The 24558-nt window shown below is 50.9% G+C and overlaps 1 protein-coding gene across 2 annotated transcripts in view; it reads left to right on the top strand.

Annotated features, from left to right (window-relative positions):
* gfra4a (GDNF family receptor alpha 4a) overlaps nt 1-24558 on the top strand; it is a 125555-nt gene that overhangs the window by 51803 nt on the left and 49194 nt on the right. The window contains exon 1 of one of the 2 annotated variants that reach the window (XM_078089326.1): nt 1101-1872. The exons of the other annotated variant lie outside the window; for it this stretch is intronic. Coding sequence (XP_077945452.1) covers nt 1815-1872 — 58 coding nt within the window. The 5' untranslated portion in view covers nt 1101-1814. Of the gene's footprint in view, nt 1-1100; nt 1873-24558 lie in introns of those variants that run through there. 2 annotated transcript variants of the gene reach the window in all.

The raw sequence follows: 24558 nt of genomic DNA, 5'->3' as shown, positions 1-24558 counted from the left end.
GGATGAATCCAGCGGTTGCTCGTTGGTCGTAGCTCGTTGCTCGTTCCTCCACTACCAGGTGGACGAGTCAGGAAGAAGCCTTGAACCCAATGCAACAACAGGAGATCAGAGCCGGTGAGACGAGAGCCGCAGGCGAACAGCGCAGACTGCAGCGTGGAGCCTCCAGTTACCGCAAAGAAAAGCACTTTTTATGTCTCACTCCACCAAAAGAAATGTATCTAAACAAGATGTATTCCTTTGAAAGTGATACCGACAGTGTACATGCGTTGTGGCCACTTGAGTTATTGAACGTGGGCGTCTGACTATATACAAATCTCTGCAAATGTGATAAAAGTTTAGAAAACACTCGCTGCAGCATCTTCCTCCTCTGCTCGGGGAGCACACTGCCCACTCTCCTCAGAAAAAACACCAAACCCAGCAGAAGTTTGTGCAGCTTATTCTTCAGAAGCGGCGTATGATCCTTCCCACGTTTCTGTCAGCCCTTTTCTTTTTTTTTATACTGCACCAACCAGGTTTCCAATGGACGTCTCCCAGAGATGCTGTAAAAACTCTAAAAATAAGCTGAAGGAGGCAAGACAACTCCCAACAGAGAGACCGCTCAGGAGTTCATTTCTCCTCCGGTGAGAGTTATTTAGGCTTTAACGGGGCGAAATGGGGAGGAAAGGCACCGGCAGTCATATGACGAATTTAAATATGCTCCACGATTTATGGAGTGCTGCTTCCACGGACCTAATCTGATTATTCTGGGTGCCTGCAAACATTGACAAGGTCTCCAAACAATAACAGCAGTACAGCTCGTCTCTACGTCCCCGCCGCCACGCAGACAGAGCTGAGATCCTCCACTGTGTTCCTCTGAAAGGAGGCCAGCAGCACGTTGCACAGCGGGGAGTCAAGCGGAGCCTGCTGCCTGCAGGATGCTCCACCACCAAGAGGACAACAAGGATCTCACCGCCGGCTGCTCCTCCTCTGCTCCTCCTGCTGCTCCAGGGCGCCCAACACATTTTTGTCACTTCCTCCAAATCAAAGCTTCTCGTGCAAGTCGACTGTGGTAGTTTCTCCCTCTTTCGGTGGGGAGGGGGTCTGGGGGTAAACCACCTTCAGAGAAGTGCGCATACGGTGCGTCCACCCTCTGCAGCACTTTACGCAGGCTCATTGTTTCCATTTTATGGCCGTATGAAATAGCCTATCGATTTTAACTGGTCCTATTTCAACTTTGGCCGAGATTGGCTTTTGGAAGGAGGCGGTGCGTCTCTCCGGCCGGGGCCCGCCACGGGAGCAGGAGGATCACGGGCGCAGCGTCACTCGCGGGGGGTCGGAGTGCGCAGAGCAAGCGCGCCCCCTGTGATTCATGCGCAGTTTCCAGACGGTGCGCAGGTGGAGGCGGAGAGGAGGGAGAGAGAGAGAGAGAGAGAGAGAGGAAGCGAGGAAGCGAGCGGCTCGGCGAGGACGCGCGACACGGCCGCGGACGCTCAACACGCGCGCCATTTGTTAGGGAGCAAAGTGTTTCTTTTTCTCTTCCTGCGCCCCTCCGCTGTTGCATTGATCGGGAACCACCGGCTCGATTTAGCGCAGTTGTAACAACGCCCCCCCCCCCACCCCCCCATCCATCCAGCCCCCTCCATGACAAAAGTTTGAGTGTTAAAAAATGATCCTCTGCCGCGCTCCTGTTTTCTCCTGCGATGCTGTGGATTCCGGCGTCAGCCTGAGTGACCAGTCACCACTCGACAAATAGCCGCGACTCTTTCGCTCCTCATTCCGCTGCCGATTCCGACTAACGAGAGGGCGCCTGGCCGGGATTGCACCTATTGTAATTTATGTCGCACTCCATAATGGACTTCCTCGGACTGTACTTCTTGCAGCTGGCTCTGATCGGTGAGTTGACGCGCACTTGGGATGTGATGCGGTGCAGTTGAACTTGTGCAGCTCCCATCACACCTCTTCAGTCCGAGCTTCGTTAGCGCAAAGTTGCATGATGTGATTTTTATTTTCCTGCAATAGCAGCCAAGTCAATGTGAACGGATGCACTGCAGGGGTCCCGGTCCGAGGAGGGAGGGGGCGTGGGGGAGGGGGGGCACCGGGTTCTAGAGGAGGGGACCACACAGAAAAACTGCGAAATTGGGTCTGAAGGGCGACTGGTACAGACGAGTCCATGTCCCCTCTCAGATTTTTGTTTTGTGTCACTGTGCAGGCAGCACAGAAGCCGGTGTGCACGCAGTCACCTCCCTGCAGACTGATGTGAGATCAGCTTACGGGAGGAAAAAGAGCCTCACTGTGTGTCTGACTGCGTAAAAAATGCCAGTGCAGAAGTGTGTGTGTGTGTGTGTGTGTGTGTGTGTGTGTGTGTGTGTGTGTGTGTGTGTGTGTGTGTGTGCGTGTGTGCGTGTGTGCGTGCGTGCGTGGTTGTCGTGCGTCTCTTGTGTGACCGGCGGACAGTGCGCGTGTGAGCCCGCGCATGCGTTTGAGGGTAAAAAGGAGCAGACAACTGTCCAGTAGTTACATTCTGAGCAATGACACACCAGCAGCTTGACACACGCGCTGTGGTTCCTCTCTAACCAGATAGATTCTTCATGCTACCTGTGCTCATCGTGACAGATGCCCCCCTATGGAGGGCAGGACAGCATAGCGGGCTGGGAACAGGACGTGTGGACCGAGGGATTTGTGTTTGTGGGACTCGCAGCCCCGGGCGATGACGGCTCCACATCCCAGACTCCATTTCCCCCGCGATGCTGCTGTGATTGCAGCCACGCCGCCATCAGCCGCCTTGCATGCTGGGAGCATACATTGGAACTTGTCCCACCTCCCTGACCACACGCCATTGGAGCAGGCTCCACTTCCCCTAAATGATGTGATGCTGTCATGCCCCCCCCCCCCCCCCCCCCCCTCAAGTGTTTCACATTATATGTAAAACGCTTGTCATCGCCCTGCGCTGTCACTCAAGACGTGAGCCGGGTGGGCGAGTGAAAGCGTGTAGGGGAGGGGGGGGGGGGGGGGGGGGCGTCAGTGAGTCCTGGTCTCATCTCAGCAGATATTCTCACCTTGTCAAAGAGAAGTGTCAAAATTCCAGAGAGTCTCTCACCTGGAGCCTCCTGATCCCCTCCATCAGGGAGCAGATGGAGGAAGGGGGACCCGGGGGGGCGGCGAGATCAAAGGAACCAAAGCAGCTTTAACCCTAAAGGTTCTAAATGGGAAGACGGAGGTGGTCTGTTTGGATCCACCGGGGGGGGGGGGGAGATCAAAGTGGATCGGGCAAATGAGTCTTAAAATGCTGTCAGAAATGTTATGCCGAGGGGGGGGGATGATGTACCTCATCCAGGATGAGATGCTGGACAACGCGACGTCCGATCACCTGATGCGTCGTCTCTTTATGCAAAGCAGAGCAGAACCATTTGAATCTTTAGTGGAACATCAAAGACATGAAGAAACACTTTATTAGTGGGTTCAATTGGGATGATACGTTGCTGTTATGAGCACTTGAATGTGACTCAATTCAATTTCATCAGCACTCTCTCAGGTGTGTGTACGTGTAGAATGACCAACCACAGCTTAGCCTCATCATCTTGTGTCTGGATCTCCTCTTCCCCCTGTGGTCTTTAGCCTCACATCGAGAGTATGTCCTGCAAACCTATTATAGACTATAAAAGCACTTTATATATATATTTGAATCTGTTATTTCTCGATGCTCGAGGGTGGCTCTATTAACCTGACGGGGTTGCACCGGGGGGGGGGCGGGGCTTAGTGAAGGGTAATCTTAAAACCATAAAACTGCAGCAGGAAACATCTGGAATATTTCCGTCTGTCGAATGTGAAATGGTCCTCAGACGATGAGCGCCGTCACCTGGTAACCCCGCCTCATGAGGACCTCTCTGTTTAAGATGGGGTGTGTGTGTGTGTGTGTGTGTGTGTGTGTCATGCTGTGTGTCATGTTTGGCGGCTGCAACAACATTCGTCCAGTCCAATGAACGTCTTCATCTGATGAACTGGATGCTAAATTAGCGTGCTGTGTTTTTGCATCGCGTTATCTTGCGTGGGTAAACCCATGAGATGACCCCCCCCCCCCACACACACACACACACTCCCCCCACAAAAAACCAACAAGTACTTCAGATTCAGATTAGCATACTCTCTGCTCAGTCTTGTAGTGCTTCAGTGATTATTTGCCCACACTGCTTTGAACATTTTGCAATCATCACTGCAATAATTTGAGGATATTCTGCATATTCTTCTTCTCTAAGTGGTCGACAGCAGAATGAACAGTCTGTCGCCATTTGTCTCTTTATTATTAAATATTCATATTTATCATGACACATTGTGAACAGTGTTCCGTGCAGTGATGAGCGATGGTGCTAATAAACGGCCCTCTACTTGAGGTGCGTGTTTTTCCCAGCATGACCTTTCGGTGATGGGTTCACCGCGAGGGGCAGCAGAGGGAAGGTGTGAACAATTTAAGGATGCGTTAGACTGCTGGGGGGGGGGGGGCGGTAGAGTCATGTCCCGCGGAGAGGCCCAGCACGCCGGAAAGGCCGTGCGCTGTTGATTTCATATCCGCTGCCTTTTGGCAAACCGATGATTATGTGTAATTTGTTTCAAATTGGCTGCTGTCATCTGTTCGACTCGGCGCTCACGTCCATCCATCCCAAACGATAACGGATGGACGTGATGCGCTTTCACCACAATCAAGAGAGTCGTGACCGATGGAAGGCAAAACAAACACCTGAAAACTCTTCAAACTAAATGTCAGACGTGGTACAAACATCTGCATTACCACATCAGTTGATGGGGAAGGATTATAAGTATTATAATTATTCCGCTGTCAGCCTGTTCGGTTGTTGTTCGTCAGGAAAGTCACTCGGCGCCACCAAAGAGCCGTTCCAAGAGACTCCAGAGTGATTGACATGTGGCTGACCGCTGATTACCGTTCTTCACCAGGTAGTCAGCGGCTGAGTGACCTTCCAGACCAGTTGGATGGAATCCTTTACTACTCGTAGAGTGATCGGATCCTTAGAAGAGAAGAACAGCTGCTTTAGTGGCCGATGGTTTGGATTCTCCTGCAGTGTTCTTTTTCTCTTTGTGTGACCTTGTTTTCAATAACCGTCTTTCTCCATAATAAGTGACGCGGATCTCTGTTTTCTCTCAAGTGTACCTTTTGAAATCTGCCCCGGCAACTCGACTCTATTGACACGGCTCGTTCCCACTTGTCCCACTGATCTTCTAAATATACGTGTGTGTGTTTCTTGTCACTCGTCGGTGTTGTAAAATCTTAAGACTTTACTATCACTACTATGACGAGTCATATACACAACTAAAAACCTAAATACAGAATTATTCTCACAAAGAAGTATTTTTCACTGGTGGATTTCTTTTCTTCAAGCTGTATTTTCTCGGCCACAAGGGGGCAGAATGACAGCCGATGTGTTAATGGATGAACGTGTCTTCGTACAGTACATTTCCCAAGTTTGGGGAGGGAGATGTGGGACATCACAACGTGGACTTTTCTCTCCCCACAAACCGCTTCCTAATTATCACAGAGACAAAACTCTCCAAACTCGCTCCCAGCGTTCAATCCGCCTGGGAATAAATCATTGGCCCCTCGCATGTTTGGTAACCTTGAATTGTGACGGGTAATATTATGGGTTTTTGCAAAGTATGCGCTTTATGCATTTATTCCTACAAATTAAAAAAAAAAGCCTCCTCCCCACCCCGTGACACATGTATAATTCATCCTCCCACCGGATCTGCATCGCTGCTGCAGCGTTGCACAGCTCCTTGATTCCTCCTGCAGCGGCTGCTTCTCTGCGCCTTTAAACTCCTCTGACAGGGAGAAGAGGGAGAACAGAATTACAGGAGCAGACACGGCGAGGAAGAGGAGGAAGAGGAGGACGTGAATGCGAATGGCAATAAGCTGCGTGTGACAGCGGGAGAGGGGATTTGTTTCTCTGTGAGGCTGGAGCTGTCGTTGGGCATCTAACAGATACGCACCCTCTGTGGAACCCAGTGTGAAGCCTCAACCTTTACCCCCCCGCCTCCCTTCGCCCCACTGTTTGCGCCCCCACCTGCTGTTCATGGCGACCTGTTGCCCCGCGTCTTGGTAGCAGACCCCCAGATATCGCTTTTGACGTCAGATCCATCTTGTTTGATTTATTGATTTCGTTCGCCAACTTTCTCCCCCGCTGAGATAACGCCGTCGTAACACCCCCCCCCCCCCACCCTCCCCGCCCTGGTTGTTATGGCCCAACAAAGAAGTCGCCGCATAAAGTCTGACGACGCGCGAGGTGCGATTTATCGGCCGGTTGACATTTACAGCTGGTCGTTCTCTGGTTTCCGCGGCGCACCGCGTTATCTCCGCCAGGGCGATGATACTGATGCGGACACCGTGTGCACAAAGAGCAGATGGAAGCAATTACAGGCCATCGGCGAAAAGGGCGAAGCGCCCCAAGATAAACGCTCCCCCGGAAGAGAGGGAATCAGACTGCAGCACAGATGCCGGTGGGGAGGACTTTGTTGGGCGAGTCCACAATGACGGCGCTCCTTATTATGTTAAAACCCCGTCATTTCCACCGGCTTTTGTTACGGGACGATTATGCCACAGAGACAATTACCCTGCCCTCGCCTCGCTGACAGGATCCGCCATTTACTGCCGCTGTACTCCACCGCCAGACGTTTTAACTTTGTAATGAAACGGCTGCAAAATGGTTCGGGCTGATTGTGAGCGAGCCTAAAAGGGGGCAATTAATCAGAAGAAAAGTTTTGTGAGTGTGTGTGAGGGGGAGGAGGGGAGGGGGGGGGGGGGTGTAACATGGCTTTGCCTGGGCGGAGAGAGTGACAAGTGCAATGAAACAAGCTAGCTAGACTTCAAGGCCCCTCATCAAGTGTGCACAGTACTTAAGGCCTCTAAGTGCGTCTGTCGGCGCGTATTTAAGTGGAGCGAACTCACTGCGAGAACCATTAGCCACGCCCACAAAATAAAGGCGCTTATTACTCCACCGCCTTATCGAGAGAGGTGCTGGAGGTGACGATCGTGTTCTCATCTGGCATCTAAATGAAGGCGACATCCAACAGTCGGCTCCCCGTTGGTGCTCCTGTTTAATCCTGCACTCAAAGCCTGATTTAAGTCAAAGTCTCAGAGTAAAATAATACTCCATTTGCTTGATGACCAATGTCCATCATCCTCAAACGCTCTTCATTGCTGTTGCTAAGCGATTTACCCCCAGGTGTACACAAGGTATGTCTCATTACAAAGTGGGTCTCCATAAAAACGTGAAGATTGATCAATTAATCGTTGAGTTAACGGTTAAATGAACTGCCTGGTTCCAGCTGGTTTCTTTCCTCCTGCACGAACAGAACCTGATATTTGAGACGGTCATCTGCTTCGGGTAGTGGTTCAACACGTTCTTACATCAGGCAAAACAACTAATGCAAAATTGTAAAAATAATCCTTGGCTAACCGACAGTTTGGTAACAGGTTCGTTTTTGTCTTCTTGTGTTTCATCATCGTCCATAAGTTGTCGTCATTGTGATCAATAACCGAGACTATTCTGTTTCTAGCACACTGCTTCATTTAGTCCTCCAGTGTGAGCCCCCGGCATGGAACTGGGACACGCCGCACGTCTTTAACCTCGATAGCATTTCACTTTTTGCAACGCGCTCTTTGTTTCTGCTACCGTGTGTTGGCAGTCATTACATATTCATGAACTATAGATTCACGTTTGTTTGACGGCAGTGTTTTATTTATCACGGTCATTTATAAGTGTCTGAAGCTCAGTTTAAGCAGCAAGCGTCCTCGGTCGCAGACTGGAAGAACCCTCCGTCAATCAGGAAATATGAGTCCCGTTTTGCTCGGTAAAGAGAGACGATGGAATAGTCTGGAGATATTTCTGTGGTCCGTAAAAAAAAAAAGGAAATTGCATCTTAGGACTTGACAGAAAAACAATATTTGTTCCGCCTTGTAAATAAGGTTTTAAAAATCAGTTTCCCTGTTACTCCAAACAGATTGGTATTGTAGCAGCAAGATTGTCTTTGAGGACTCTGAATGTGTTAAACAACTGCAGAGTTTGTTTATTTGGATGAAAATAGTCCCTTTTGTGATGAACCAAAAAGGCACATGAGAATAATAACAATGATAACAAAATGAGATACTCCCCCCACCCTCCAGATCCCAGTCCAATGGAGACGCTGCGGGGCCCGGGGAGCTAATTGGTTTTTCAGACGGACACAGAGGAACGGGGACTGGGGACTGGGGAATCGGGTTGGGTGCCAGCCGGTGAACTGGCTGAGCCAACGGGAGGCGGCAGAGCGGGCCAGATCGCGGCGGGCGGCGCGCCCGGCCTGCATTCCGCCTGCGTGCCAGATAGCATTTACAGGGGGGGGCTAATAACAGGATTGGTGGCCCCCGCGCTCGCCGCGCGGCTTCCGCTCCGGTCATCGCGTCTTTGTGCCTCGCGCGTTCCGCGCCGTCAGTCGGGCACGCGGAAAAAATGGCGAAGGGAGCAATTAAAAAAAAAAAAAAAGAAATTGGAAATCTTTCGAGATTTAATCGAGATATAAGTTCCAAAAGCGGCGTATTGGCAGACGTGATGAGGCAGTTTGTGTCTTGTCACATTGCCCAGGATTCATCACACAGTCTGATTCAGCTACTATGTGACAGCATGCAGTGTTTTTGCATCCCAATCATATTAAACAACGCGCCATATGTTATGCAAGATCTCTTGTTTTTCTCCCTGTGACCTCGTGTTTACTTCACCAGCATTCCGCTAAACGCAGCCTCTCAGGTGTTTGGGCCATTTTAAACCGCATGGCCTTATTCCAGTGACTACAGAAACCTTCTGTCCGTATAGTTGGATGCGGAATAAGAGCAGCGAGAGAACACGTTCTCCGGTGCAGTCTGTGCACATTAAAACTACGCCTCCCAAGGACTCCAGAGTCCCGGTGGAGGTTTCCAATTAGCAAAGTAAAGATCCCGTTGAGCGGCGGCCTGAAGCTACAAGTGACACCTTGGAGAAACCTGAACAAACATCCGCCAGCATGAGCCCCATGCAGCGGCTCGGCGGTCTACTCGTGATCGATTGAGTCGCAGTGTTGGTTCCGCCTCTCCTCCATCGTGATTGGACGGCTGGATTAAAAAGGGAAAATTCAGACAAAATACTGTTGATGTATTTAAGCTAATTTAGTGTCTATTTAACTCTCCATCAGTTGAGTCTTTAGGACAACAACTCCTTCAGATGAGTGGCGGGTGGGCGGGACTACCAACACACATAATTCCAAGTCTTAAAGTAGCACATTGGAGAGAGAAAATCTGTTAAACTTATTAAGCTATCAATACATTTATGTCCTGCGGCCTCGGGATGGATTCCATGTGACTATCATAGGCAGCTCAGAATAAGACGGGGCAACCCCTTCCTATCTCTGCTCAGTGGATCATCTCCCTTCAGCTAAGCTGATAAATCCTGCCTTCAAGGCCGTTTTTGTTCCAGCACATCCAAATACAGTTTTATTTTTTTTTATTTCAAAGGGGATTTTAGGGGGCTGTGATTGACGCGCTACACACAATGTATAAGACATTTATTTTTTCCTCTGTTTTATATTTGCGCCGGTGGGACCAGGGATTCCTATGGAATGACGTTTTTCTTTATGACATAATTCGCCTTCAATATGGAGCCATCTATAAAAACACGGGAAAAAAGGATGGAAAAGCCCTGATCTCATTGATCGGAAGATTTCAAATGCTCAATTTGTTTGGAAAACAGAGCGAGACCTGAAGATTAGTCACAGCAGTCAAACTAAGGTGAGGTAGCTTAGTACCACCAGAATAAATGTAAATAGGATTCAGCGGCAATGAAAGGTACAAAGTGCTCTAATTAAATCCCCCTCATGTGAATTCAATTTCTCGGGGGCCTCACGGCGTCCTGCCGGTGTGCCAGTCTGAGCCCGATGAGGACGGGCGATATATATATATCGATCTCTGCCTCTTATGTGGAACAATAGACCGTCACCGGAGGAATCGATCGGCTCTCTTTGCAGCCGCTTCATCTCGTTTCTAAACTGCAGCCACCCGGCGCTCATCGCTCGGAGGCGCTCTCCGGAATATCGTAAGAACTCCCGCGGCACTTTTGATCTTCGGCAGCTTCTCCAGCCAATTAACACCCGCCCCCCCCCCCCCCCCTTGAAGTCTTTCTGATCTCCTTGTGGAAATTGAACATGATTTGCCCCCGGTGTTACCCGTTACAGATCATTTTAGTCCTACTCTGCTGGTCCTTTGCATTTATGTTTGTGGTAGGAAGCGGCGTGGAGATGCTTCAAAGATCAATTACCTTCCTTCACACGGATATGAAGCAGCACACACCCAGCTTCGAGCTTCGAAATGACTCCTCGCTGACCACCACCTCGGTGGAGGAGAGATGTTCCTCCTGAACAATCTGCCAATCATCCAATGAGTGAAAACACGCCGCATGTGTATCTGTATTTTTCTGTGCACTGGCTGTGAAAACAAATCTCCCTTGATGGATAACAATTCTAAATCAAATCTAAAATAAAAAGGAGGAAGCCAACACAGATGTGGAGGAGGACAGTCAACACCCACGTCTGTCTGATCTGATTGGGAGACAAAGATGAACTACGTTTAGACACGCACACACACAGACACACAACGGGGGTTTCATCTTATCACATCACTGCTGCGATGGTCGTCACCGTCGGCCTTCAGAGCCTCGTTTATTACGAGAAGAGGTTTTTTTGGGACACACAAGCTCTCAAGTGAATATAAGATATAAAGCCTGCCTCGTGACTTTAGGCCATGGCAAGATCAAACAAGCACCGGGGGGGGGGGGGGGGGGTGAGAGATGGAAGGAGAGGGGGAGGGGGGGGGTGACCAGTAGAAAACCAAAGCAGGAGCGAGGGAAAAGTCTTTTTCCGGAGGAGCGCTGGCTCGCCTTCCTCCCCTCGGCCCGGCCCTCGTCTCATCTTTTGGTTAAATCTGCCGCTTTTAACTTTGCCACACTGCCCTTCCTCTTTTCCGTGTGATCCCACCCCCCCCACCCCGTGGCTCCGGGCCTTGCTACTGAAGTGTGACCTAATCCACCGCCATTGATCTAAGGTCACTCGCCATCACGGCGGTGACCTTTCACGGATTCCAATTATCTGTTAATCCACTGCATCACCCCCCCCCCCCCCCCACTGCCCCCCTCCCCGCTCCACAGCGCTCGGCTGGCCAAGTGAGGCGCCGCATTGAGGAGATGAACAAATGAACAACGAGCGGAGAGCCTCTGAGGTCAGAAGCACTTCCTAAGAGGAAGTGCAGTAAAACGGGGGGCGGCGCTGCACGGGGGGGGGGGGGGGGCGTCTTACAATACAGCAGGTGAAGTGGAAGCCCCTCCCCCCCTCCGAGCTGCCCACGACCTCTTGTGCACTCCTGAGCGTGCCCCCCCCCCCCCCCTCCTGTGTGTGTGTAACGCCGGCTCCAGCCTGTGTTCCCACCTGCCACGTGTGTGTGTGTGTGCACGTTCATCCAAAGTGGACACGATTCATGGTGCTTTATTCCACTCAACCTTAAAATGGTCTTAACTGTGGGCAGATAAACCGCAGGGACTGTTTGTAGGATAAGGACTTGGTGGTGGTTTTAACTCTCTGGACGTCAGTATAATATTGATTATATATAATAACTGAGACGCAGCTTTTGGTTTTCAGTCCTCTCCTTGTTAAACAGTCCAAAGTAGCATGAATAGAATAAGCCCACTCGTTGACAGCGTCTGAACAGTTTTCCACGCGGATATGAAGTGAAAAAAGCAGCCAGCTTGCGCTCAGCTCTACGTCATTATTGTGTATCGTAATGAGGTTTCTAACATGCAGCCAGTTCTGGAGTAGAATAAGGCCTCTACCTCCTTTCAGCCCGTACGCTGCGTAAACATTATGGACTCATCACAACGTATGTGAGTCAGAACCATCAGACCTGAGTTAAATATTATTTATTGGCACCTTGAAGATTATGGACGCGCTTAATGTGTCACTAGAAACACAACAACGTGCATGTTCTCACTCTGCTGCTGATAATTCCTGTCTGTTTGTCCATTTAGCCCATGAACGTCTTTGTCGCGCGGGACGGGGATGGTGGGGGGGAGACGTGCAGCAGAGGCCCCCGAGCAGATAAAGCCTCCATCCCTCTTGAGTGATGACAGATGGATATTTTCATTTTGTGAACCGGGAATCACATCACGGCAGAGACTTTCCTCCAAGGGAAACGCTTTCGTTTTTTAATCTTTCTTTTCTTAAGCAGGAATCAGCCGGCTGACGACGCCAATGGAAGCGTGTCCTCAGACTGGTGTCAGTTAGTGAACTGTCTGACGTGGTTCCTCTTCACTCCCCTCAAGGTTTGTCCGTGACAGCACAGGTGGACCCGGTGATCCCCTCTTCGTTGGCATGAATGGGGCTGCTGTAAACCCCCCCCCCCCCCCCCCCCCCACGCCACGGTGATCCCCGGCCGAGTCATTAGGTTCCCATTGAGACGGGCTGGCGTGTTCAGCTACGCTTGACTGGACGGTTCCCAGTTATCCTCAAACCCTCTGGTCCCTTTTCCGGAGACGGGAGCTGCCCGGTTCATCCGTCCGCCCGTCTCCCGACTTGTTAGAAGCAGCCTGTCCGGCCTCGTTACCGGGCCTGCCGATCCGTGGCCACAAACCTGTGCCGAGGTATTAGCCAAGCGGGGCTTTACACAGCTGCCCCCGACGAGTGGCTGAAAGCCCGGCATCTCCCCCGTTCATCACCGGCGCCGTCAGAGCCCGTTAAGCTGCTCTGCACCGAAACTGGAGATCCTCGTTATTCCAGTCGGCCCTTTGAAAGGTTTTTACCTTTTCCGCCCCGACGCGCAGACGGGTGCCCGGTGTAACCGGCGATGTTATATTGTGTGTGAATCATTGTGCGTAATGGTCTTTGTCCACTTTGTTGGCTAAAAGCAATGAACTGGTACCGGTCCTCAGCCCCGTAATCTCCCACTGGCCCCCGGTGCCACTTTATTGCGTCCAGGTCTGCAGCTTTAATATCCTGCTTTGTGTAAATCAGCGCGTTTCACCGCTGATTGGGTTGCTTTAATTACACCTCATGGAATCGCTTTTGTCGGCGATGTTTACCATACAAACCACTGCGAGGGGAGAGCGCGACTAAAAACAACCCGCCCGAGGAGATGCAGACGCATCTGACCCGCTGGGAAATATCCGCAATATCCACGTCGTTAATTGCGAACGCAGGGGCGTCCATTCCAGAACGCACGCGACTTCATGTTTAATCAACCCTGAGCAATGAGAAGAAACATGTTCAATCATGTCATGATTGAGCATGTTCCGTGCGCTCATTCGTGAGCGTCTCCGCGTGACGAGGCCATCCGGATGTTTCCGTGTGTGCGTGTGCGTGTGTGTGTGTGTGTGTGTGTGATCGATTCGCCTCCGCACACGGCACACATTCACCAGACAGGTGTCCCCTGCAGCCGCCGTCCGCTTGTCTCTTTGCTCAGTGGCTTTCATTAACAGCGAGCACTGTTTGCGAACGTGGCGGCTTCCTGTCCCCCCCCCCCCCCCCCCCCACCGACACCTGCTCTGAAAATAGCTGGTGTAAGGTGGAGCTGTTTGGATGTGAAATCATGCATGGAAATGTGCGTGAGCGCTGCTTTGTTTTTTTTGTTTTTTTATCAGGGTGGAGGGGGCCTCAGGAAATTGCCCCCCCGTTGCCCCCCCGTTGTTATCGCTGCCGTCTGTGAGGAATACGGAGAGACAGAAATGAAGAGGAGGCCACACACACGGGGAGATGAAATGAGAAAGTCCACTGTGGGAGGGGATTAAAAGGTGAGCGGGGGAGGGGATTGTGTGGGTGGGGGGGTAGAGGAGGAGGGGGGGGGGGCACTCGGAGATGAAGAAAGGGACAGTAGGGAGAAAGTGGACAAGATTAATTAACAGCAGATCCTATTAGAGTCGCTGTCAGCACCAACCCACTGGCTCACAGTGCTAGACTGAATACTTACTGAATACACACACACATTATATACATATATATACATACATATATATATATATATATATATATATATATATATATATATATATATATGCGCCTTTATGGCTTACACTGATACCTGCAGCAGCAGTCAGATATCCGTTGCCGTTATAGAGCAGAATTGCAGGCGTGTCAGTAAACACGGAGTGATTCAGTGCTGCTCTCCAGGTCTGTAATGCCAAAGACGGATGGAGGTGGAAGTGTGTGTGTGTGTGTGTGTGTGTGTGTGTGTGTGTGTGTGTGTGTGTGTGACAGGTTGATCAAGGGGGGCCGAAGCCTTTTCAAGGTGAGATCTCAGTTGGGAGGGAGGGAGGGAGGGAGGGACCTCGTCCTCTCCCCCCCGCCCCACCCCTTCACCCTAGCCTTCTACTCGCCTTCCTCCCCGGGGGTGTGTGGGGGGGGGGGCGTGCCTCATAGAAGAGAGTGAAGCCGAGGCCGCGGGAAGCCTGAAATGAGGGGAGTGAACTTGTCTGTTTTCCCTCCCCGGGGGTCGCTTTCCCCGCTGCACGTTGTCAGACACGTGCCCCCCCCCCTCTCCCTCCCCCTCCGCGGGGTGTTTTGGTGACTGGTTATTTCTCCCTCACCTTCATCTCTCCACTCTCCAGCTGAGGCGTTTTAAACATCTGTAGATGCTCAGAAACAAGGCGCCTCTGGCCGCTGACGTTCACCTTTCCTCATATTCACAGCAGCTCTGTTTGATCTGTAACCCTGTGAAAACCACACGAGGTTCCATCTACTACGACTAACCCGCTGTGGCGCCTAAAAAGGTATCTCCGCGCCGCTAACAGTTGTTAGCAATAAGACCTAATTTCACATAATTGATTTCCCACTCAGTTCCATTTAACTGAATGTAAAGACTTTAATTGGAGCTTGTGTCTTTCTGCACAGCGTTTTTTCACTTCCCATTATACTCTCCATAGGCTCTCCAGGGGAATGAAGGCATGGATGGATGTCGTAGCAACAGTATCCAGACAGGCTCCAGAAGCTGCTTTCCTGTGATTATAAGAGTGTCGCTTCGCTTCTGGAAGTAGACCATGAATTCAGAACTCTCTACTTTCTCCACCACGGTGCCCTTAAGCCGAGCGGCCCTCTTCTTCCTGTTCTCGCTCCCATCTCCCCGTGAGCTAATCTCGAGCTGGTTGCCAACATCGCCTGTGTAATTAGAAAGTAGCAATCACGGCAATAATATTTATATCAACAGCAAAGGAACGGCGAAGTCCATTACCTCCCAATGTGACAACATTCTCACAGATAATTTCGCTCCGCAGTCAGTACATTTTTTTCACAACAACAATTTTGATTTGTCTGACTGACAAATCAGGAGAAAATGGACTTTGTGGTCTTTGTCTGTCAAAGAAACATTCTTGTCAGATCTCTTTGTACTGCTAAATACAGCCGTCGGCTGTGTAAATCTCCACCCGTCCCCCAACTGTCCTCCACTCATCCGGGGGTGGGGGGGAAGGTATTCTAGACTTCATTTTCCAACCCTTCCTGGGGAGACCCCCCCCCCCCCCAAGGCATTTCCTGATGTGCCCCCGTGTTCTCAGCAGCTGGATGCGTCCTGGTAACTCTTGACCAGATGCTCAAACCCTCTCGACACAAACAAGCAGCTGCTCAGGGTCAGAACGTAAGTGGAATGACCACACCCTCAAAACACCTGTCCGTCTGAAGCTCCATTGTCCCTCCCTGATATGTCTGTGTCTGAAATGCTTCCCCACCTTCCACCATCGGCTGTACATCAGAAGTGGAGTCATCACTCATTTTTGCGAGGCCAAAGTTGGCGTAGGTGTTTTTTTGCAACCATAGGTAACACCTGTCAATCACAGTAGCCCCGCCCTAAAGTATATGGTCTGTTTGGCTCTAAATTTACTGAATGAACATCATGCGCTATTGAAGAAGACTTGAAACTAGAGATTATAAACTAATGTTTACCGAGGGAATAAATCGAGAGACGGGAGTCATTTTCTTCTTCTATACAATCTACCTTTTTCCTGTAACCGGAGTTGGCGCCCCCTGCTGGCCGCTAGACAGAATGCATGTTTTACACACTCATTTATGCACCGCGTTGGCTTCACTCTTCAGTCGGCTGCAACACGGAGCTGAATCCCATCCTACATAACTCCTCCTCCTCCCACTCCGGCACGCTCCTGGTCACCTATTATTTGCTTCCCGTACAAACGGTAGAGAACTATTTGCCTAGTCAAATCACACGTACCGAAGCTATGGCCGATGCAGGGATTTGCCATCAACAAAAACCCCTGCAGCCATAAATTAGATGCAGACCGGGTTTCTCCTCCCCACAGCTGTGACATTTGCAGCAGCACATTTATCCCAATGCTTTGTGTGCAGATTTCGGATTGGCTCTGTTAATGCTTATTTCGTGCTGTAGGTGGTTGGTCTCGCATGATCATACTTGATGGTGTAAAGTTCATCCCGGCAGGCGAACAAATGTACGTACCCGTGGTCATGGTACACAAACGCACACATTCACGGTACCACGCAGGCTGAGACCCACACACACACTAAATGTATGCATACGTACCACACGTTGTACAAATCGTTAACATGGAAACACGCGTGCTGCTTGGATACAGATGCTGGTTTTACAGCCACACGACCTCGGCGCTGCACAACAAGTCTAACAAAGGCCACCTGAGGGATCATTGTTGGTCCTGCAGAGAAGGTGTCGTGGTTGTGTACTACCTGACGGGGGGGAAACGGACATTTCAGTTGCTCTGGAAAAGCATTTTTATGGAATTGTGCTTTTGGGCGAGTGAAACCACGGCTGGCTGCAGCGACGAGCCGGGACTGTTTCATGCAGCACTCGTGGTTCTGTGCGAGGCCAACCGCTATGACGGATTACGTATAAACCGAAGGTAAAGGGGATTTATTCTGCACAGGGTGCACATCCCCTCCACGTTGAATCGATCTAATGGCCTCATTTATGGGAAAAATTCTGCCTCCTTCTGTTAGTAGACGGACACCATTTTCTTCAAGTTTTGTAACTATAGTTCAATATTTTGGGCAAACAAATGTTGAATAGACCCATGAATAAGATTTGATTGTGTTTATTATGACACAAGCATGAAATGTGGCTTGGTCTTTCTCTACGGCTTATTGATCCAAATCCACCCGATCGGCCGCTTGATGGTCTAACGTGACGGCAATTTTGTAAGATTGCGTTCAAATCGGCTGCCTGAAGTTGTTTTTTTAACGCAAAAACCTGTGTAATCACTGTCAACGATTTTAAAGTCGTTCCCCGTTAAACGTATTGTAGTACATTTTTCTCATTTCAGAGGTTTTATGAAGCTTTTTTTTTCTCCTTCACATCGGGTGAAGCCGAACAGTCGATGAATCGATCCAAGGAGCCAATCTGACGCGAGTCCGAGTGTCACCTGGTTCCCCCAATAAAGGACTTAAAGGGTTAAAATATCAGCCTATTAATTGTACGGTAACTTAAAACAAACATCTACAGATATTTCTCAGGTACATGTGGTGGCCATCTTGAAAAATGAAGTATAATCGTAGCGTCGTCATTCGGGCGTTTTCCCCTCCTCGCCTTCGCTGTCTTCATCTAACTCACATCGAAGTTTGTGCTCCTTCATGCCAACCTCCTGCCTCTTTGACCACGTGCCATCGCCATGGTTACGCGCCGCCTATTCATCTCCGGCTTCACGGCCTCAGCGGCGCGCGTGGAGCTCGGACACACAGTGTATGTTCCGGCGGAGCCTGTGTGTGGGTTTTTTCTTTTCTTCTCCGTATCGCCTGGGCCTCCTGGCGGAGCGCGCGGCGTGTCGGAGGTTACGGAGAGTGTACTCGGCCTCCTATCTCTGTCCCCGAGGTTGTGTCAGCTCCCCCTCTGTCTGCGCTGATTCGCTCTATCTCCCCCCCTGAAGTTGCAGCGTCTCCCTCCTTCTCCCTCCCGTCTCTGACTCTGATACTCATTATCTTTTCCTCTCAAGTTATGCTAATATTCCCTCCCGATGAAGACTGCACTGTCTTTCCCCAAGATGTGTCTCACCCGGTTTGCAGCAGTGCTGGTGATGGACAGGAGATGGGAGTTTCCTTATGTGGAGCCCGTCTTCTCTCTTCTAGTCTCTCGTTCCAACAGCGTTATGGAAATCAGGAGCGTCCGTCTATAAGCCGCTTAGTGAAGCGCCCTCGAGGTCGCAACCAGGACCGCAGGCGCGATGCTGTAGTCCAGAAAGCTGCAGGCGTCTCTCGTCGCCTCCGTTAGCATTCGGGCCCAAAGACGCGTTGTAGAGGAAGATGGAGAGTCGCCACGGAGCCTATTGGGGAAAACTAACAGCTCCAATTAGAGGACACGCTGATTCTATAGACGATTACACATTGAAATGATGGTTTAATTCACACCTCTGGGTTTCTATTCTCTCTGCCTCCAAAATGACAGAAAGTCGTAGTCGTCACCTATTACTCTCTCTCTCTCTCTGGCTCTCTCTCGCCCTTCCTGTCACTTGAGCTCTCTCATCAATCTCTGCTCTCTCCCCTCACAGTGGGATGTTATTTACTGTAGTTTGGGTCCATGTCTCTGACCCTCTTTGCAGCGATGAGGTTGTGGACTTTCTGTGCAGCTGAAAACACACACACACACACACACACACACACACACACGACTGCTTGTCCATTGGCTGTGAATCACGGCGCGACCCGGAGAACAGGACCCGTAATTAAGCTTCGCCGCCATCATTCCTCGGCTCACCTTAAACCTCCTTGTATCTCTGTCTCGCTTTCCCTTTACGACCTTTCGACCGGTTTGTCCTTATTTATGTTTGGCCTCTCAAATCACTTCTTGCCTCTTTCCTTACTCCTAAATCCTCTCCTATTTTTAATGTAAAATAGGGCGTTTGTTGTCTGAGGAGCAGATCCTTTATATGCAGTCTAGGAAACCAGGTGCTTTGTACAGGAAGCAGTGGACGGCCTTCAGAAGCACAGATTTAAAGCTCTGGAAGAACAAATGGAAACTATCGTTCATTAACCGACACTGCCTTTTATTGTTTGCACAACGCGGAGGTGAGACCTTGTTTGTGGGTCCAGTCCTCCTGAGCCCCGCCTCCCTCGGCCCGCCAGTTTTTTTTACTTTATCGAGGGGGGTTGGGAGAGGATTGAAGCGGAGGATTGGATGGCGGTTAATAGCGTCGTCCATTTTGTGCCTTTTGTCTTGTGTGGAGACTTTCACGGGCAAAATGAGTGAAACTAATGATTCTTTTTTAAATAACGCAGAGGTCGGTATTCTCCCTTTGCTCAGCCCGAGCGTGGCTCCGTTTACAAGTGCACCATCTCAACTCTTCATTATCGCAAAATAAGAGACATCATTTACATATCATAATGTCAACGGCGTATTTGCATATTTTTCACGAGCACAATTAATGGATTTGCTGCGAGGCCGTAACAGGAAAGACCCGCTGCTTAGTATTGATAAGTATTAGGCCATTATTCTACCGAGCACAAGCAGTCGACCATCGCTAAATCATCCGCTCCATTCAAACGCTCGCGTCCCGCATCTCGATGGGGGGGCACGAGGACGCTCCCAGGGCTTATTTTCCCTGGTCCCCCCCCCCCTCCCTCACCGGTGCTCTGATTCTGTTTGTAGGTGGACAGCTTGAGTATCTGTGCATTAGCATATTCACTGCACAGATATTTGCAACGAAAGGTGACACCCGTGAACCCGCCTCCGGCCTCGATGCCACCCAGAAAGCCTGAACACACACACACACACACACACACACGGACTCGCTCTCTCGCTCACATCTCACATCAGACTCCTCAAGTGTGCCGTTTGATAAATCTTCCCCCTAAGTCTATTATCCGTGGAATACTCTGGCGGCTGCTTTGAAGTCTTCCGCCCTCTTACTGCTTATTCTCCAGCATGAAAACACACAGACGACACTCTGCAACTCAGCTGCCTACTCGCCTCCCAAGCACAATATTCCGCTTGAAGAATTCATTTGCAAAGTGCCAGATATGCATTTTGGAAACTGTTCCAGAGCGTGTCATCTGCTGGTGTTGTGGGAAGAAACATAATTTGTTTTAGTTGGTCTCGTAGAGTCATTTTGTGATGCTGGGTGTTGTTTCCTTTCTGTATTTTTCTGACAAATAAGCAATCTCACTCACTGCTGGAGTCTGAGCGCGTGAAAGTTCCATCAGTACGGCCATTATATCAAAGCTTCCCAATTAGAAAAAACACGCTTTAAGACGGATATGCCTTTGAAAGAAGTGCTCATTGATACAGGAACAAAGCACATTATGCAGCAGAGATTTGATCATGAAGCGTTTTTTTTTTCAAAGCGGCGTTGCCGTGATCCCCAGATAGTCATCCAACATGATCTTTGCAGGAGGCGCCGCTCTAAAGGACTTTTTAAAAGGTCTCCAAAGTCTCTCTCTCAGTTACTGTAGTAGCAGAAGCAGCAGCCCCCCCCGTCCCGTCCTCGCTCTCTGCTCGGTGGGCTAATGGAGGCTAACGGAAACAGAGACACTGATATGATGAAAGGTTGTTTTTCTTACCAGCCGGCACAGTTAAAGTTTAATGACCTCTCCCTGATGTCTTCTGTGCTGGTTGCAGAGATGGCGGCCACAAAAGAGTACTTATTTGTCATTTTTAAATAATTAAAGACACCCTCCTGTTAGAAAAAAAAAAAAAAAAAGCTTTTGTTGTCTTGTAACTGACTGGGAAGCAATCTAAGCCACCGGGCCTCTCAGCGCCGCGCCGCGCATTAAGCAATCGCTCTCCCGCTGCTGAAATTGAGCAAGTCGCTCATGCATGCTGATGCCTGCATGCAGGATTGGATGTGTATTCTTATGGAATAGAAAGGAAAACACTTACCTGGGATAAAATCACCAAGTGTTTGGTGAGTCGTCGCTTCCTGAATGCGTCAGTACAGCGGGCGTCTCCTGCTAAAGGATTTGTGTGGTTACCATAAATAATCCTGGACATTTAATATTCATCTTGGGTAAAGGTCACACTAACAACTTGTCCGGTAGTGAGACAGAGAAATAGATACTGTGATTGTGGGTAAAGGCCAAGCCGGTGGGGTTCAGATCACAGCTTTCCAAAGGAAAATAGCTTTATACCTGTTACCCGTGGCAACGCCAGAAGGCTGCTTTTTACAGCTCAACACCGACGCAGGCTTCAGCTTCAGGTCGGCAAATACGGTCGACTCCTTGGTCGCCTTATATTTTTTTAATGCCACCGTGTGTTTTTACGTCAAGGTGTCACTTGGCGTTTGGAGAGGAGACCTTCCTCGGCCACGTGGTGCGAAAACGGCTGCAGGCCTCTCGCTCTGTCGCCAGTTGAGTGGCGTGAACGTGGCCGAGGTCGTGACGACCACGAAGGTCGGGTGTGAATTCGGCTCTTCGCTTGGTTCAGTTGAGCGAAACTTTCCCCCCCCCAGAGGAGTAAAACGTATTTAAATCCACCACTATATTCACATACTGAAGAATTCATCGGATTAACCTCCCATGAAGGTATTAAAGGTATCAATTGTGTTCTGTGTGCCCCCTTTTGAGGAAGGAGATATTAACTCTCCAGAGGTGTACAGATGTTTTTCTGGTGGAACTCCTCCTGAAAGCGTCTTTGAAGTGGCTTGGCACCCTGCGGCGACCCCCCTCCTCACCCCCACCCCGGCCTTATTAACCCCCCGCTGATATTATGAGGCGTAAAACCCATCGGCCCTTTAAAAAAATGAGTCCTGTCATTAACTGCATCAGATTTCCTTTTGCAGTGAAACGCGTTGCGTGAAACCCAGTTAACCGCTACGTACCGGAAGCACCTAATCCGCCCCCCCCCCCCAAAAAAAGCTCCTTAAGTCAAATCATTCGCTGGTCTTTGAGCTACATTTCCTGCTGGAGCCCCTCCGGTACACGGAGATCAGGGCAGTGAGGGCAGGTGGGGCCACAGCTTCCAGCCGAGGACTGAGCCCCTGGAAATCATGAATCTTTGAGTAGCAGCCGCTGTCTCATTGGGACAGCGCGCACGCCGCACGCAGCACCGAAGGTCACGCTCCCAGAGGCGGAGCTCGGGGAAATGCGGCGTCCTGCTTCGTCCCGCTGCGGCTCAATGATACGACGCGAGGTGAAGCTGATTCACTAGAGAAATCCCCCCCCCAAAAAAAAGCCAAATATGCAGGCGATGGGCGAATCCTAATATAATCATACGGGAATACCAGAAGGTAAACCAGCATGATCAGCCATGCGGAGGACGTCAGACGGCGAACTATCTCTCCGATCAGCGACATGACAGGCCATCAAGAGGAAGGACCTCAAGGGTCAGAGCTCCAGTGCCGAGAATATAGATCCATGAGTACTCCTGTGTCTGTAAAAGGAAGCAACCGCTTAATAAAGTAGAAGAGAAGTTATTGGACGGAGGGGCTTTGTTTTTCAGTTATTCAAATGTCCATTTTAAACGAGGACCGGACAAATTTGTGGGACACATGCTCAGTGTATTCAAACAGACATCCACAGGCCGGAGGGGGGGGGGGGGGCAGGAAGGTTGCAGGGGGCGGACGAGGAGATGGACATGCAGAGGGGGACGGACAGGGGGACGGACAGGATTGACATACTTAAAGACGGAGAGAGTGACGAGGCTCAGAGGAGAACACACACACACACACACACACACACACACACACACCATGTGGCCAGGCTTTTCATGGCTGCTCCAGTGGGGGGGGCCGGGGAGGGAAACGGCCCCTCGGCAGATGGAATATTCATCACGCCTGGCGTTGGATCCGCCTCGCAGCCCACTGGCAGCCAGACGGCCCGGGACGGATCTGGGCTGCACAACAATCACACAACACGCACAACGAGTGAATTGGGACGCCCCTCTTGTGCCCACGACGGTTATGAAGGCCTCGCCGCCAACCCGTCAGTCGCCAGCAGCGCCGCGGGGCCCCCCGCCGCCGCCCAGCCAGGGACAAGACGAGACGAGCCACTGATGACTACAAGACGTGGCTGCCGGGTCCACGCTTCAGGCTCGTCGAGGGGGGTGGGCGGAGCTTTGTCGTTTTTACCGACCGCCGCGGCCCAGCCGAGCCCCCGTGGGCGTCGCCGCCGGCCGCTACAGTCGCCTGTCAGCCCGCTGCGAGTGTTCATTTGTGCAGGCTCGAGGCGGGAAAAAGATGTCAACTTGTCTGGTAACAGAACAACAAAAGTGAGCCACTAAAGTCAACAGACGCACACAAAACACCCGGCGAGCCGCTGGAAGTTTCCCCCCCAAGCGGACGCCATCGGTGCCGCCAGGCGTGAAATAACGGCTCCGCTACTCAAAATTGGAAAACTTTTAAAGCCACAATTCTTAGTAAAGCAGAGATGAGCATGTATATAAAAAAAGAAACGTCCCCTTTGTGATGTGAAGGACGTCAGGCGGACGTTTCGTAACCTCGAGGCCAAACTCCCGCTGACGTTTGTTCTTTGGAGCATTGTTCATAGGGGAGGAGATGAGAGCGCTTTCATTAAAGCGTCCGTCCCCGCCGACTCGCCAGACATCCATTAACGCCGTCCTGTAACTCTCCAAGTCCGCCGCCTCCTCCTCTTCTGCACGGATCCCATCCCTCTGTCGCCCCGTCGCCCTACTCAAAGGCCTCTGAACGGAGACCCAGCGTTGGTACAGTCTCAGCCGGCGGAATACAAAAAGGTCGACACGGCCGGCGGGGCAAGTGACCCCAAAAAAATACTTCCCCAAAAAGAATGTGCTCTGAGCCGACCCGTTTAACACCCGCAGAACGTCGACCCGGTGACTTCCTGCTCGCCACAGCGCTCATTTAGTTCATGTTAACGCTTCGACGTGAACTTTCCCCTTCGCTAAAAGGGGGATTCAAATAGCCGCTAAGCTGCCGGAGAGTTAAAGCCGGGATCCTTTTGTTCGACGAGCATCGAGCCCTTTTGGAGATAACTTCCACGGGATGTTAGGACTTAAGGATGAAGCAGCGGCGTTCAGCCGAGAGACACAATTCCCATGTAATGATTTCCTCCTCCTCCGGAATGCGATTCAAACAAAAGAGTTTAGTGATCCGTTTCCCAGTGTTAAGATAAGACGAGCCGTTTAACCGGGTGGCTAACGGCTCTTGTAACTAGAGCTCATCTGCAGCCAGACGGCATCTTGCTGCTGCTGCAGCCCTCCCTCCTCCCTCCTCCCTCCTCCCTCCTTAATTCCTTTCTTCTCAGTCCTCCAGGGCTGCGTGCCGGCGCCGGCGGCCCTGGTCAGCCAAATCAGTCCAATTTGAGGGGCTCGTTCGGGGCTGTTGGAGGCGCTCAGGTGCTCCGCTGGGGCGCTAAATCTCCGTTAACGCCGGAGCCTGCTGCTCTCGTCACATTAATATGCCCTATTCACCCCCCGCCCCGCCCTGCCCCATTGTTACCGAGGTGATAGCGTCCGGGGGTCTCTCGTCTTCTCCTCCGTTTTCCCCCTCTCCTTCCTCTCTACCACCCACAGAAATGGAGCACGATCCGGCCCGAGGAGCGCTGGATGGCGGGCGCGTTATCCATCATCCTGTCCCTGCTTTTAATTCAAAGCAC

Source organism: Gasterosteus aculeatus, chromosome 15, assembly GCF_964276395.1.
Source record: "Gasterosteus aculeatus chromosome 15, fGasAcu3.hap1.1, whole genome shotgun sequence".
NCBI lineage: Eukaryota > Metazoa > Chordata > Actinopteri > Perciformes > Gasterosteidae > Gasterosteus > Gasterosteus aculeatus.
This window is presented reverse-complemented; position numbering and strand designations above follow the sequence as displayed.